The sequence below is a fragment of the Lactuca sativa genome, chromosome 5 (assembly GCF_002870075.4).
Source record: "Lactuca sativa cultivar Salinas chromosome 5, Lsat_Salinas_v11, whole genome shotgun sequence".
NCBI lineage: Eukaryota > Viridiplantae > Streptophyta > Magnoliopsida > Asterales > Asteraceae > Lactuca > Lactuca sativa.
Genome location: NC_056627.2, coordinates 358,394,414 through 358,410,794, shown reverse-complemented (window position 1 = coordinate 358,410,794; position 16,381 = coordinate 358,394,414). Strand labels below are relative to the sequence as shown.

General features: G+C 36.8%; 2 protein-coding genes across 2 annotated transcripts; both read left to right on the top strand.

The window, feature by feature from the left end:
• Positions 1-7,879: 7,879 nt before the first annotated feature.
• LOC128126162 (uncharacterized) lies at positions 7,880-10,364 on the top strand. The gene is made up of 4 exons (XM_052763931.1): positions 7,880-8,866; positions 8,943-9,036; positions 9,103-9,412; positions 9,485-10,364. Exons 1-4 carry the CDS (start codon positions 7,880-7,882, stop codon positions 10,362-10,364), a joined length of 2,271 nt encoding a protein of 756 aa, XP_052619891.1.
• A 3,873-nt stretch (positions 10,365-14,237) lies between these two features.
• On the top strand, positions 14,238-15,921 carry LOC111891561 (protein SCARECROW). The gene has a single exon (XM_023887613.2). It carries the CDS (start codon positions 14,336-14,338, stop codon positions 15,830-15,832), a length of 1,497 nt encoding a protein of 498 aa, XP_023743381.1. The 5' UTR covers positions 14,238-14,335; the 3' UTR covers positions 15,833-15,921.
• The last annotated feature ends 460 nt before the right edge of the window (positions 15,922-16,381 follow it).

Below are 16,381 nucleotides of genomic sequence, written 5' to 3'. Positions count from 1 at the left end.
TCAAAAATAAATATCAAAACAAGTCAGAATAATATTCACAAAGTTGATAAACTTTGGTTAAGAAAAAGAACAAGAAACATAGCCAATTTAGTTAGGCATTGATGTGGTGAAGAAAACCAAAGGAAATAATGGAAATTTTTTTTCAAAAGAAGCTACAGGGGGGAAAAAACAGTTTTCGAGTCAGGGGCATCAAGGGAATTTCTCGAAAAATGAAGGTTCAGGGGTTTTTGCTGGAAACCCCAAGCAGGGGCAAAAAGGGAATTATCCAAAAATTGGAAATTCTGGGGCTTCTGCTAGAATTCGCTATCAGGGGTATAATGGGAATAATCAGGAAAATTTGGAATTTAGTTTTGATAGAGGTGGGAAGACAGGAGGTAAAAATGGGCAGGGGTATTATGGGAATATTCAGCCAATGAAAGGAAAGTCTAATGATTCAAAGATTGAACAGGGGCAAAGTTGGAAAAGTAACAAGGTTATGGGAAAGAACAAGGATGGGGGTGATGTTTTGGAAGTCAAAGGGTTTGTGGGGAATAATTCTATGAGTCGGCCTGACCAAGAAGCTAGAAAATCAGAAGCAGGGGTGATCTGGAACATCGAATTGGAAGGATTGGGACAAAATTCTTACCATACTAGTTACCAATTCGAATATAAAACTGATCTGGAACATCGAATTGGAAGGATTGGGACAAAATTAGCGATCAATACGAACTGAAAAACAAATTTAGCGAATCACTTTGTTCTTCCATTTCTGTCGAGGCGATGCTTAGGGTAACAACAAATTTAGCTCTTGTTTCATGATCACGTCTATTTTCAAATGTCCGAAAAGGGTAACAACATGTATTACGGACTGATCTACAAAGAAATTTTATTCGAAACTAAACTCACAAATTACACTGAGAAGAGTTGTACCTGCATGGAATTGGACATCAAAGTGGTAGCTGCAGCGACGATGAGCAATGGTCTGCGAGGATCTGTAAGGCGGAAAGGAGAAGAAAGCGTAGCGGCGAGCACTGGAGGAGATGAGGTTAGACACGAACGGTGGAAGAAGGCGGTGGCGGGGACGGAAGTGGTTGTAGAACAGAGTAGGAAAGAAGATAGAGGATCGATAAGCGGAGGAATTGAAGCCATCTTCGGTGGTGTTTGTCGGTGTGTTCTTAGATAACAAGTGCCGATCGATCCCAGTGGAGATTTCACGGAAGCGGTAGGAAAAAACGAAACCCTAATACACGCCTGGATCGCACAGTCGATAAAATCGCTCAACATCTGCACAATAAATGGAAATCGTTAGAATTCGAAAACATGTGCACAATAAATGAAAATCGTTAGAATTCGTCGGCTGTAAATCACCCAAAAAAACTGTAAAATAACATGCAGTTTAAGAAGCAATTAGCGTTAATTTTGAATTGGGGAAACAAACCTTAGTTCTTTTTTCTTCGCCATGGAAAAGCACACAAACGGAAGGATGTGTATGATGTTTTCCTTCAAGATCTTCGCCTTCAAAGGTACACGATTCATCTCCATTTTATCATGCTTCCCTACCGATTCCTAATCGAAAACCATGATTTCTAAAGCTTGAACTTTAGGAGGGGGAAGGAAGGAAGCATCGTAACTAGAGAAAGAGGGAAACAAAAATGGAGGATAAAAAAGAAGCGGGTTTTTAAAATGCTTGGGGATTTCATTTTCCCCAGTATCTACTAAAACCCTAGCCTAGCACGTGCTAGAGAGAAGGGAGGTGGCAATGGCTTAGGGTTTACAGAGAGACGGGAGGTAGAGAATGAAGGGAGATCTAGAGGAGAGAGTATCAGAGAGAGGAGAGTGGATTGCAAGGATGAAAGATAGATAGAAGATAGAAAAAACAAGGCGGGTTTTCAAAATTTTGGGGATTTCGTTTCCCCCTTGTCTACTAAAAGCGCGTTTCATGAAAATTATAAAGCGATAGATAAAGACGACGCGCGTTTAAGATAAAGCGCCCTCCGTGTTTTTAATTTTTTTTCTTGAGACACTAAATTAAGGGCACGCAGTAATGCGTGACGTAAATCCTAATTTTTTTTTGAAGAGATGACACTATTTTAAGGGCACGTCCTTTTGCGTATCATTAATCAGCGCGTGTCGTAAAAAGCGCGTCATTAAAGGTCTATTTTCTAGTAGTGAGGGTGACTCAATGTTTGTCATAGTTCGGTGGAGCGTGTGTGGTTTACCGGCACATCGAATAGGTGATTGTAACATGTGAGGGCGCCATGTAAGTTTGCATGGTTATTCACACCCGCTTTGTGATTCTCGGCATCCCAGTCACAAACTAGAGGGGCATATCGAGATTTAAACATGCCATTGAAAGTTCAATGAATCTCAAAGGATATAGGAGTTTTCATAGTTTTAAAACTTAAATTTCTTTTTCGTTTTTCGTGGTGGAAATTAGTGAATCGTCATTCACTTACCTTCAAATATTCTGCAATTAGGGTTACGACACCCCTCTCCCGAGTTGTGGAATATTGTGTTGGGTCCTAGCCTTAGTATTTCATTTGGGTGATTTACTAAGGACTCAATCTATCAACTAACTTGAATTCGTTTTTCTCCCGTTTTGTAGATGTCAAAGTTCGACAACTATGGTCTTCCCAAATCCCGTGGAACAAGCTTTCCACATGAAGATGATATTCCACGATTTGATCGAGGAACAAGAAATCATGCTTCACTTCCTCCACCTCCTCCAATTATTCTCCCTAACCCACAAGTACGAAGGCTTGAAAAGTTCAAGCTCACTCAAGCCCTTTTGGCAAGTAAACATGAAGAAGGAAAGTCGGTGTGTGCACACGTCCTAGGAATGAAATCACACATTGATAGGTTAAGAATGTTGGGATCCGTTGTCTGTGAGGAGATGGCTGTTGATTGGATTCTTCAGTCACTTCCTAACTCGTACAGTGAGTTCGTAAGAGAGTACTATATGATGAATTGCGACGTGACCCTTATAGACCTCACCTATATGCTTATTGCTGCTGAATCAGCAATGGTTTGGCGCAATAGAAAAGCAAAGTTGATTGGTGAATCTACCTTCAAGACCTCTATGGATATAGACAATGGCAACGAAAGACATGCTATGATCGAAAAGTTTGATCATAAGAGAAAGGCAATGTCTGAAGTAGTTCCATGTCCTGTTCCAAAAGAGTCAATTTGCTTTTATTGCCAAGAGAAGGGGCATTGGAGACGAAGCTGCCCTATTTACCTAAGAGATCTAAGAGATGGGAGAGTCAAAACGTATGGCTCTGCTTTAGGTAAAATCCATTAACTAACTCTTTTAAGCTCCTATTCTAGGTTCTTAATACATAATGTGATAAGATTACAATTGATGTTTTGTAGGATCGAAGAAAAGAGAGGAAGCTTAAGGGAAGAAGTAAGCAGAATCTAACCGTGAAGAAATGGATTTCGATCGCATTACTTGAAGATTAGATTATTGAGCTACTACTTGGAGTTAGAATTAGATTGCTAAGAAATATATATTAGCATAATTTTGTAAGGACAAAATTTTCCGCAATAAAATAAATTTTGATTTTATATTATTTATTTATCCTTGCAATGGAATATATGAAAAATTGATGTTTGGATGTTTCTATTATTAGCAATAATGGATTTGATTCTTAGTTATGGAAATGTCAAAAATTATCAAATAAGGAGAGTTTCTCATCGCCCAAGTTTCAATTGGACAGAAACTTAGAATCATGCAACTTGGTTGCACGATGAATGAGAAATTTCATATTTGGAAATTAGACTAATTCATTGACAAAGTGTCAAGTGAAGGACTAGGAGATCAAGTACACGAAGTTGCGTATTGATCAAGTCCACCATAAGAGTAACCAAGATATTCGTCATGATTTACTAAAGGTTTAGTAAATATGATTATACTTACAAGATTAAGTGTAATTCTGAATTGATTGAAAATGTTTAAATCAATAGTAGAACGAATAAGAAGAATCAAGTAGGCAGAAAGATAAAAGTTTCTCCATTGTAAGAAGAAGGGAGAGTACCTTTTATGCTTTATGATAGGTCTTAATGATTAAGAACCATATCTCAATTGATCCTCTAAGTGAGTCTTAGTACAATTGTATGTCTAAGAAGAGGAATCAAGAAAATGGTTAAATCAAGAAGTCAATCATACTTCAAAACAAGTCTTAGAGTTAAGATTGTGATATTGAGTGAAAAGTATTAAGAAGGTTTATATCATTCATCAAATGTGGAAAGTTGTGATGTCTTGGATAAGACAAAGACCAACTAGGACCAATTTATGAAGTGTTTTAAACTACACTAACTCTTGAATATTTGTTTGTCAAGAAATGTTTATTGACAAGAGAATCTTATATGTCAAGGAGTCAGTGGGAGTCTTAATGGTCTTGAAAGGTTTCAAGAACAAATCAGAATAGACCTTATCGGTCATCACTAGCACACGAGTTGAGGTTTACAACCTATCGTGTTGACACTATCTTATTTTGTGCCGTTCCAATTGAGTTAATTATGCATGTGAGGCTATGAGTTCTCTTTTGAACGCATAAAAGGCAGACACCTTGATCAATGGAATGTACATTGATAGGAAAGGGTGAGCTGCTTAACTACTTGGAAAACATGGGGGGTAGCTGTGCTACCATAAGGCAAGAAATCAAGATTAAGAAAGTTCGTTCCATATTAGTTTGAATTTGTCGTAAACTTTGGTTTTGACAAATTCACATAGATAGGAACACATACACCATTAAAATCGAAGTGTCATAAGATTCCCTCCTTCATGAAAATGACTGTGAGCAAATGCTTTCACTAAGATAGATTTTAAGAAGATAGTGATTGTGAAATTGAATTCTCGAATTCGATTATGGTTACAGTATCCCTTTCCATGATTCGAATTATGAGATTTGGCAATTAGTCCGAATTGTTTAGACACACATATGAGCTATCTAAAGAAAAGGTGTATAAGCTTAGATAAAGGATTATCAAAGCATTAGGTATTAGAAACATGAACTTAAGAAATTCAATAAGTATTGTTTTTCTGGAAGTTTAGCTGGTTTCTGAATACATGTCAAAGCTAGTGGGAGCATAAGTGTTATGTTTATAATAATCGTCATGATAGTGGGAGCATAAATGTTATGATTGTATGATTATTATGGAAAGTATTGCAAGTTAGCAATATTAATTATAGAAAACAATAGTTATACTTTGCAAAGTTGCAAGAGTTGAAAAGTTGTTTTGCTATAATTAAGGGAGAGAATATTATGCTTCATTTCAAATCTAAAGGCTTAGGTTGTGGAATGTTAATAATTTAGTCAAGGAAACATAGTGTGTTCACAAATTTCGACTATGATTATGGCATTCCTCTTCATAGTTCAAATTTTGAGAACATAGCACATAAAATATTATGGCAGAAGATTGATAAAGTATCAAATCTTTATGTAAGACATTATGCATCATGTCCCATACGCCTCAGGTATAGGATTGATTGCAAATGCTATAATATTTGACCATTCTAAAATTTTCCAAATGTCTAGTGCATTTAGAGGGAAAAAGGACAAGAATCGGTTTTGACTAAGATAATTATACAACTATCAAAGGACAATCCAAAGTTCGCCTAGGATTGGTTGCTTGTGAGTAGTTGGAAGTATAGTATTGGATGGACCATATTGACATTATTATGAATAGATAAGATTCTATTGAGAATGAGTTGTCATATGGTAAGTATGGAAAGTTTTCCATATTGGGAATTGAATGTTGAAAATCTAGAAACTTTTATGCAAAAGGATGTTCAAAGGAATGTACTTTGAGTGAGAGACATCATATCTAAGGAATTGTATTGTAACAATCTCCGATAGAGGACTTTGTAATATCGTTGGCAATAGTCTTTGTGACTTTTTGTGCTATGACATTACGAAAAGGATTATTGCATAATATGTTAGAATCTAACATATTCAATAAGTGGCAAGAATTTGATATTCTTTCACTTATGAAAAAGGATTTGGAGTTATGAAATGAGTATGATTGGAAATGTGTTCATTTGATCTATTTCACAAAGTAAGAACCATAAGTAAACATTGTGTGCATGATAAGAGCATGGGACAAGTGTAATAATTCAAGTAAGAAGTTGATTACCCGAAACAACAAATAATGAGTAATCGATATGGTGATAAATAAAAGGTTTTAATTATACTCAAAGGTTTGAGGCCATATGGGATTAGTATTATTCTTGTGTTTCACTTTGCATGTTTTGACTTCCTGAATAATTTAATTGGTTAAGAACAGTCAAATTATTCGAACGGGCCACAGTCGTTCATATGTTGGAAGTAGGAATGAATAAAGACTGTCATGAATTGGTGTGTGGATTGTCTAAAGAGTATTAGACATAAGCAAATGTTTGCTGCAACGTTCATGAGTGCTTATGAATATGATTTGAGCATTGGATTAAACCCACGCTTACTTGGATCACTCCATGAATTGTATCACGAGTGATTGGTGAGACGATAACATCTTATATTCTTGAAACCGAGATGTGTGAGTTGTATCTTGCAAATCGGTTGCACATTGATAATATGTAAATGCACCAGTAACTTGGTGTTATAAAACATATTGTTGTGTGTGATTCGGTGAGTAAGTGCAAGCGAGCATTGAATCAAAGTTTATCCGTTCCTTTTATTCAAAGCAGGATAAAAGCGATATCTTTGGGCCCCTCGATGATATAGTGATGACAAACGTAAATGCTCGACCGGGCTAGTGCTAATTTGATTTGTTCAATTAGTCAGTCGTCATAAATCGGAAGTCGAGAAATGGTACAGAGAGAATGATTAGAAATCATGTCTTATACGATATCTAGAATGGAGGAATATATGATCCCTTATCTAAAGGACACGCGTATCTGATAGGATCAGAGTTGACAGCGGCTTTGGAAAGCTACGATTGTAGATCAGGATCTGAAGTCATATGCATAATAGTTATTAGACTTATCCAAGTGGGAGACTGTTGGATTAGTGTCTAAGTCCATAACTATTTTGGTATGTACTTGACCCGATGGTGCATGGTCCTTTTGGGTTGCCTTCACCAAAGCAACTTGATAGGATGAATTATGGAGAGAAAGAATAAATATGATTTATTAATATATTATGGGAATAATATATTAAAGGATAAATCATATTGTTTAATTAATATTAGTCAAGAATTAATAAGAATTAAGTTTGTGACTAAAAGAGATAAATTAAACTTAAGGGACTGGAATTGTAATTATAAGATAATTGCAATTGGGCTATGGATTGCCTTATATTATAAGGTTGGACGAATTCTATGGGGAAACCCATTAGAAATCGTCCAAGGCCTTAAGGAAAGGAGTCCATGGGTTGCTTAGGGCTTAAGCATCCAAATTAGGGTTTCCTTGTTAGATAACCCTAATAGTCTCACTATATATAGAGCCCTTATGCCTAAAAAACGTGGACAAGCTTCCTTCTAGGATTTCCACATGTTTTGGGCAGCCTTCTTCTCTTCTCTTCTTCATCCTCTTGCTCTTGGTGTTTGTGAACCATTAGAGGAGTGACATTTGTGACTCTAAGCTTTCAAAAGTCATTACATGGAGGAATTGTGATTGTTATTACTACATAACAATCAAGGTAATATCTTAAACCCATTCTTATGTTAATATGATTACTTTTATGCTAGAATTAGGGTTTATAGTCTTGGATAAAGTGCATGTACAATAGAGAAACCTAGATCCAAGCATTAGGGTTTGTATGAGCACATAGGATGTTCTTATGACCAAAACCCATCAGTAGAAGAGTTGCATGTTGAGACAGAAGGAGGCATTGACCTAGATGAAGTACAAGTGCAAGGTGATTTGGACGATAACATTGAAGATGGAGATTGCATCCTCATGAACAAGATCTTGAATGATGTATTTTTGAACAAGCTCTGCCCCAAGGAGCAACCAACTCCAGACACTCCACCTCAAGAGGATCCATCTCATGAAGATCCATTTGATCAGATGGATGAACACGACCCAATTCATGAGGAGGTAACAGTTTTTAATGAAAATGTTCATTGGAAAAAACAAAAACTTGTGTTAGGAATGAGATTTGAAAATCCTAAACAATTAAAACATATGTTGTGTAATTATGCTGTTGCTAAAGGATATCAATTGTGCTACAAAAAAAATGATAGTCGGAGGCTTTTAGTTAAATGTTGTTCAGGGCAATGCAAGTTTAGATTGTGGGCTTCATGGATGAGTGAGGAAAATTCATTTCAGATGAAGTCTCTTATAGATGACCATAATTATGCTAGAAATTTTAAAATGGGGTCAATTGTAAGCTATGCATGGATTGGTAGCCATTTCACATCTAAATTTTTACAAAAACAAAAAATGAGTGTTAGGCTACTAAAGGAAGAAGTAAAACAAAAATTTGGAATTGATGTGAGTATGGGACAGTGTAGAAGAGCAAAGAAATATGCAATTGAACTTATTGAAGGTATACTAGTTGAGCATTATGCCAAGCTTTGGTCATATGGTGAAGAGATAAGAAGATCCAATCCAGGATCAACTGTCAAATTGGATGTCAACAATATGCCTGATGGGAAGACATATTTTAGTAAGTTTTACATATGCTTTGAGGGGCTGAAACAAGGTTGGAAAGGAAGTTGTAGAAGAGTAATAAACCTGGATGGTTGTTTCTTAAAGGGATTATGTAGTGAAGAATTGATATGTGCCGTAAGAAGAGATGCTAACATTCATATCTTCCCAATAGCATGGGCAGTTGTGTGTGTGGAAAATAAAGAAAATTGGAAATGGTTTTTGGAGAATCTTCAAGATGATCTACATGTTGATGATGGTAGTGGTATCACCCTGATGTCAGATCAACATAAGGTATATCACTTATTATACTTCATATTTCTTGTTAATAAAATTCCATTTTCTTAACATATGAATTTAAATTGTATAGGGGCTATTGGAGGCTGTGAAGGAAGTAATGCCTAATGCTGAACACAGACAGTGTGCAAGGCATATTGTTGCCAACTTTAGGAAAAGGTTCAGTGGTGTGCATTATGAGAGGATGTTTTGGAAAGCTTGAAAAGCATCAACTAAACCTTTATTCAATGCAGCAATGAAGGAAATACAAGTACTAAATCCTGCAACATTTGACTACCTTATGGAAAAGAACCCAAAATCATGGAGTAGAGCTTTCTTTAGAGAGGGGAGGATGTGTGATGCAGTTGAAAATGGATTATCTGAAAGCTTCAACAATGTCATTAGAGATGCAAGGAAAAAACCAATAATCACAATGTTAGAAGAAATTAGGTTGTATGTTATGGAGAGGCAATTCAATCTCACCATCAAAGGTTGTTCATGGCCTGATTTGAAACCATGCCCAACCATTACAATCCTATTGAATCAGTTGAAAAGAGCTCAAAGGTTTTTTCTTTTCTATTAATACTTTATTTAGTTTTTCCAATATACACCCTAACTTTTATACCATTGCATCAGGTATTGGCACGTTTTACCTACCGGTTTAAACCAGTTTGAAACAAGGAATTTGGCAGAGTCTTACGTTGTGAATGTAGATAGGAGAACTTGTTCATGTAGAGTGTGGCAACTAAATGGGTATGGATGTGTGCATTCAGTTGCAAAAATCTCATACCTTAACAGTGATGTTGGTAATTATGTGGATCCAATGTACTATGGAGCAATTTATAAGAACACCTACAAGTATCCTATAAGTGGGATGAATGGTAGCAACATGTGGCCACCTACTGAATTCATTCCACCTTTGCCACCATTGAAAAGAAAAATGTCAGGTAGACCTAAAGTTAATAGAAGAAAAGATTCAAATGAAAGGGGTGCTAGACATACTGTGTCAAAGGTTGGGAAAAAGATTATGTGTAGTGTATGTAAACAAGCAGGACATAACAAGGTTACATGTTCTAAATATGAAAAGCCAACAAAACTAGAGGTAAGGAAAAGGAAGAGATCAGATGCTATTGATGGGGAGGGAAGCAGTGCTAAGAAGGAAAAAGGTATGACAAATGAGGAAGGAGGGAGGGGTAATAAGGGCATTAATGGAAAAGTTGGGGAAGGAAGCAGTGGTAAGAAGGCAAATGATGTTATAGATGATAAAGGGGGGAGGGGTAAAAAGGGAAGTAATGGAAAAGTTGGGGAAGGAAGCAGTGGTAAGAAGGCAAATGATGTTATAGATGATAAAGGGGGGAGGGGTAAAAAGGGTAGTAATGGTAATGTTGGGGAAAGAAGCAATGGTAGGAAGACAAGAAAGAAGTCGGAAAGAATTTTGAATAAAAAACTTGGTACACGGGTTGAGGGTAACAATGGGGAAGGCAACACTATTGACAAGCCAATGGAACTAGAATAGGTTAAGTGTGGTCAATGTTGTTATGTAGTCAATGTGTTTATGACAACTGATTTCAGGTTAAGTGTTTTAATTTGATGTTTTCTACTCACTTTGGTCATGCTAAACAATGTTGGATTAAGTGTTTCAATTTTATGTTATGTACTCACTGTGGTGTTATGTAGTCACTTTGGTTATGCTAAATAATGTTGGATTAAGTGTTTCGATTTTATGTTCTGTACTATTTTTGTTTAATTTTAATCTAATATAAATTACTATGCTATGAACTCACTATGGTGTTATGTATGCAAAAGGTTTCAATGTCCTAATGATGGTGTGTTGTGTTTATGGACGTGCATGGTATTGGGGTCAATTATTTACATTAGTGCTGGATATATATGGTCCCATTTACTCTAGGTGAACATGACATTGATGTCTATTATTGACATTAGTGATTGAAAGTCATTACAAGGATAATGTAAATAACCATAACAATTTCCCTGACAAGGACATAAAAAACTGCTACATACAAATTACAACTTGTACACAATTATGCCAAAGAAAATAATTCAACTTAGAATTAAAGACATCTTCAGTTTCCAAATCTTTGATTCAAGCTTCTTTTTTGACCTAGCCAATCCTGCAATCATAACTGTTTCAGCACTCATATTCTTAGTGTCTGCTTCTTCTACCCAACAAATAAAACCATTACGAGGTCCCTAACAAAATCAATTTAGAAGTTAGAAGTGTAGAATGCAAAGATAAAAACAAATAAATTAGGGATACAGTGTCCTGATAAAGAAAGTCAAACAAACCTTAGTGGGGCAAGCATAGAATGGTCTTCCAGGGTTTGATGGAGTGGAAGACATTCTGATTATGGCCAAACATCCACATGAGCATTTCACCATTTTTGCTTCGTTATTTCCGAGAGCTGCTAACTTCAAAATGCAAACAAGAACATGTACAAAGAAATGGGATCTACTGCCGAGTAAAGGAGGTAAAGTACTTATAAAGAGCAAATGATGAAAATATCCCAGCCGAGTAAGGAAGTAGGTTCTTAAAAATTGTAAATTCCAAAAATACCCCTTGACGAAATTACCCCAATGTTTGACCTCATTAACATCTGTCACAGTTGGTGTACCAACAATTAATTTTCATTAATTAAGCCAACCAAGTGTCCAAATCGTTAGTCTTAATCAAAAACATTGATCCCAACAAATCAAAATGCATTCAAGGTGTTTACATTTCATCAAGATAATATCAAAATGCCTGTTACATGTTCCTAGGACTTCAAAAAACATCCGTAAACAACCACCACTAGATTACCACATACATCATAGACGATTACCACAAACACAAACAAACACACACAATCCTAATAACATATATTACAATAAAAACCTTAAACATAATAGACGATTAAGACGAACACTAGATTATCATACCACTACTATTCACCTCCTTGAGAATCATTTGCTGACTATCAAGTGAATGATGAAAATCATTAGCAGGAGCATCACCACGACAAGACCCACAACCAACAACGCAATAGTTTTAATCTGCTTCTCAACCTTGTCGAACCTTTGCTGCATGTTCAGGACATCAACCCTGGAATGAAGGTAATCGCGACCCATCTCCTCCTTCATGCGCTCCACCTCACCTTTTTGCTCGGCTATTTTATCACCACAGTCGCAGAAAATCGTGTGCAAATCGTTCAAGTATAGCCCGTCTCTTGAGCTAATCGAGTTGTTGGAGTTTATATTTGGTGATGGTGGTGGGGTAGGCTCCATGGAAGACAGTGAAAGGGAACACGAGTATTCTATTTTTGTTTGTCGGGTTGTGTTTGGCCGGAAGTGGTAACAAAGTGTTAGGGTTTTGTCCAAGAGACCATCCATTTATATAGTAGGGGACCACCTAACCCTTAGTGCCCAAGTAAGTGAACTCGGTGGTGAGTCGATGACGTGTAAACCGACTCGTCTGAGTTGACTCAGTAGGTTACTTTGATGATGACATGGCAAGCAAACCGGTTGAATTGGGTCAAAATCCCAAATTAGCCGGTTAAATGTTAGTTTATGCCCTTCTAAAGCCAAAAAAAAAATAAGGGACCTTTTAAACCAAAACTTGTAAGTTAGTGGGGCTACAGTGACATTTCCCCTTCTTTTTTCGGTCCTTCAACTCCGACGAACCAACCCCACAACCCTTCTATTGGGTTGTGGTGGTGAAAAATTCAATGAAGAGACAATGTGTTGTGGGGTTGGTTCGTCGGAGTTGAAGGACCTAAAAAAGAAGGGATAGTGAAGATGTTGATGTGGGGTCTATTAATTTTTTAAAATAAATACATAAATAAGAAAATTAATTAAAAAATAAATTAAAAAAATGGCACAATAGTCTTTTGAGGTAAGACAGAGACCAAAGACACAACAAAAATAAACAGTATGGATCATGCAAGTTAAAAAATAAGTTAGGGACCAAACGCACAAATTACCTAAACTACAGGGACCATTCGTGTGATTTAATTTTACCTTTTCGGTGTGTTCACATTTAGGTAACAATCTTTTTTTTTCTACACATCTAGGTAACGAACTTTTTGGAAGTGTTCACATATGACCATTATGACTGGATGTAACCTGCTACAGCCGGTCATAATGGTCATATGTGAACACTTCCAAAAAGTTCGTTACCTAGATGTGTACAAAAAAAAGATAGTTACCTAGATATGAATAAAATAAACAGTTAATTACCTTATTAAATCTATTTCCCTAGAAATATGAAGAGCATTTTCAGGTAAATACATTTTGGACTTCACAAAAATGCATCGATTTACTAATTTTAAGGGGCAACATCATGAAACGTAACAAATAAATAGACATGTTTCCTATATTGTGTAAAAATGAAAAAAAAATCAACATAGTACCTGTGTCCATTGTACGATGATCATGTTCTAATTGCTTTTCTTCGATAACGATGCATTTTCCTCCTAATACTGGTCGGTGTGGGCAATGCCCACCAACGTTTTTAGAAGAAAAAAAAAGAGGAAAACGGACGTTATAGGATGTTGTGGTGGTAACAGGAAGCAACACACAAGCTTATAAAGTGCAAAAAAGGTGAAGATGACGGTGTTTATGTCGTCATAACGCGCGAAAACGCCCCCATAGACATTGCCCACACCTAACAACCTAAATCTAACAACAAAAATCGACCTATCGTCATCAATGGATGTCATTTTCTGCAAAACCCGATGGTAATTGCCTATATTTTTGTGAGAAATATTGTTGTGATCTCAATGGATCTTTCCTCTCTTTTTCTCTTTATATATAATATATATTTGAATGGTGACACGATATATAAAAAATAAAACAAAACTAACTAGACACTAGAACCAAGAATTACAAGAAACATTTTAAAGAATTACAAGAAGCAGTTTACCATAAAAGAAAAGAACAACATCATATGGTATATAAAAATACCTTAAAAAGTTCTTTTCAACCCGACCCTAAAACCATAGCTAAGAAACAAAAATTTTGGTCGTCAATCCATTACCCCAATATGATATTCGAACCCAGAAACGGTAGATTTTTAGTTCAAGTATGTTAAAAATGGTGACATAATTACACGAATAGGTCTAATTTCAAGAATTGGGTTGTTAGTATCTTAACATAATTATGAATTAATTAAATCTTAATCATAATTTAATTTGTAAAATAATAATAAATCACTACCGAAACCAACGTGGTGTGTTTGTCCCTTTGCAATTTAGCTTCTTCTGCCTGTCGGAACCCTAACTATGCCGGCCATGGCTGCCCTCTATCAGAATTATTTATATATGCATGCAATATATATCTGTATTAATATATTTAAATTAACACACACTCCATTTTGGCCTGCAGACCCTTTAAACCTCACTGCAAACCCTTTTATTTGCTCTCTCGCTCGCTCTCTCTCTCTCTCTCTCTCTCTCTCTCTCTCTCTAGAATTCTTAAACGTACAGAAGCGAAATGAGAGCTGGATTTGACGTGGTTCAAGGTGCTCTTGAGTTGATCCAGCCCCATGAACAATGGGACTACAACAACACTCTTGGTGCTTATGTTACCTCAACTGCGACAACTTCAAGCTCACTGAATGGTTTTAGCGACTATAGTTCAAAGGCGCCTGCAAACATAGAGAGACCAAACGAGCTCTCTGAATGGGTTGAACATGTCACCAAGACGCTCGTTGAAGACTTGCCTCATCAAGAGTCCAACCTTGAAGATCAGAGCTTCCACACGGATGCCACTTTGCCAGCTGCTAATTACGGTGTCGTTTCACCTGACGTGTGTGAAACAAGACCTCGGAAGATACCCAGGGGGAACTGGTCGGATGATGTTAGGTCATGTGGTGATCAGGGTAATAATAAAGGGTTGAATTTGATTGCGCTTTTGTTTGAGTGTGCAGTTGCTATTTCGGTTGATAATTTGGGTGAGGCTCATAGGATGGTTCTTGAGTTAACCCAAATGGCTTCTCCTTATTCACCTTCTTGTGGTGAGAGAGTTGTTGCTTATTTTGCAAAAGCCATGGCTAGTAGGGTTGTGAACTCATGGCTAGGGGTTTGCTCACCATTGACTAATCACAAGCTCATTCATGGTGCTTTTCAAGTCTTCAACAACATCTCTCCTTTTGTCAAGTTTGCTCATTTCACCTCTAACCAAGCCATTCTCGAGGCTTTTCAACGTCGAGAAAGGGTCCACATAGTGGACCTTGACATCATGCAGGGTTTACAATGGCCAGCACTGTTTCACATATTGGCCACACGAATGGAAGGGCCACCGCATGTGAGGATGACTGGCATGGGTACTTCCATGGAACTTCTTGTGGAAACAGGGAAACAACTCTTGAATTTCGCAAAACGTCTAGGAATGTCTTTCGAGTTCCATCCTGTGGTCAAGAAATTCGGAGATGTAGCTGATCTCTCCATGCTACAAATCCGAAGAGGTGATGCACTAGCTGTACATTGGCTTCAACATTCGCTTTATGACGCTACAGGGACTGACTGGAAAACCATGAGACTCCTTCAAGAACTCAACCCTCGAATCATCACCCTTGTCGAACAAGACATATCCCACGGAGGTTCATTCTTGGATCGTTTTGTTGGTTCCCTTCATTACTATTCTGCCATATTCGACGCTCTTGGAGCGTTCCTCCCAAGCGACGACAACAGTCGCCACCGTGTTGAGCACTCGTTGATCCATAGAGAGATCAACAACGTGCTTGCGGTGGGCGGACCAGGGAGGAGCGGTGAGGATAAATTCAGGGTGTGGAGAAGCGAACTTGGGAGAAATGGGTTTTTGCAGGTACCAATGAGTGGGAACTCACTGGCACAAGGTCAATTGATTCTTAACATGTTTCCACCAACACATGGATATACTTTGGGTCAAGTGGATGGGACGCTTCGGTTAGGGTGGAAAGAGACTGCTTTGTACACTGCTTCTGCCTGGACTTGTCATGTCTCAAGATAACAAGTCTAATCATGTTGAATATTAAATGTTTGATTTGTTACGTAGTTCTTTTATTAAATATTAAATTAATATTTGCAAGGGATCAAAAATTAGGAAGCAGTTGTGAAATTTACAAATTGAAATTTGAACAAAAGAATGAATATATAGCTTTTTACGAGAAAAAACCATAGTTATTTTTTTTTTTTTATTTTTTTTATTTTTATTTTTTTTTTTTTACTTTGATGTGATTTTAAGTGAAAATGACTGTTGAGGGTAATTAACTTATGCGTTTTTATTCATTTGGTTCATTTTTTTTTTGTATTCAATATACCATCGAACTTGTTGTTGGTGTTTACCATAACCCTTTTGACCGGCTTTTGACCTGTGATAGCCGGTCAAAGGGTTATGGTGAACACAAACAACAAGTTCGATAATATATTGAGTACAAAAAAAAGGAAATGAACCAAATGAGAACAAACGCAACAGTTGGTTACCCTCCTCATTCATTTCCCCTTTACTCATTTACAACACATCTCACATCATCTCCTACTGATATTAATGACTTTATGA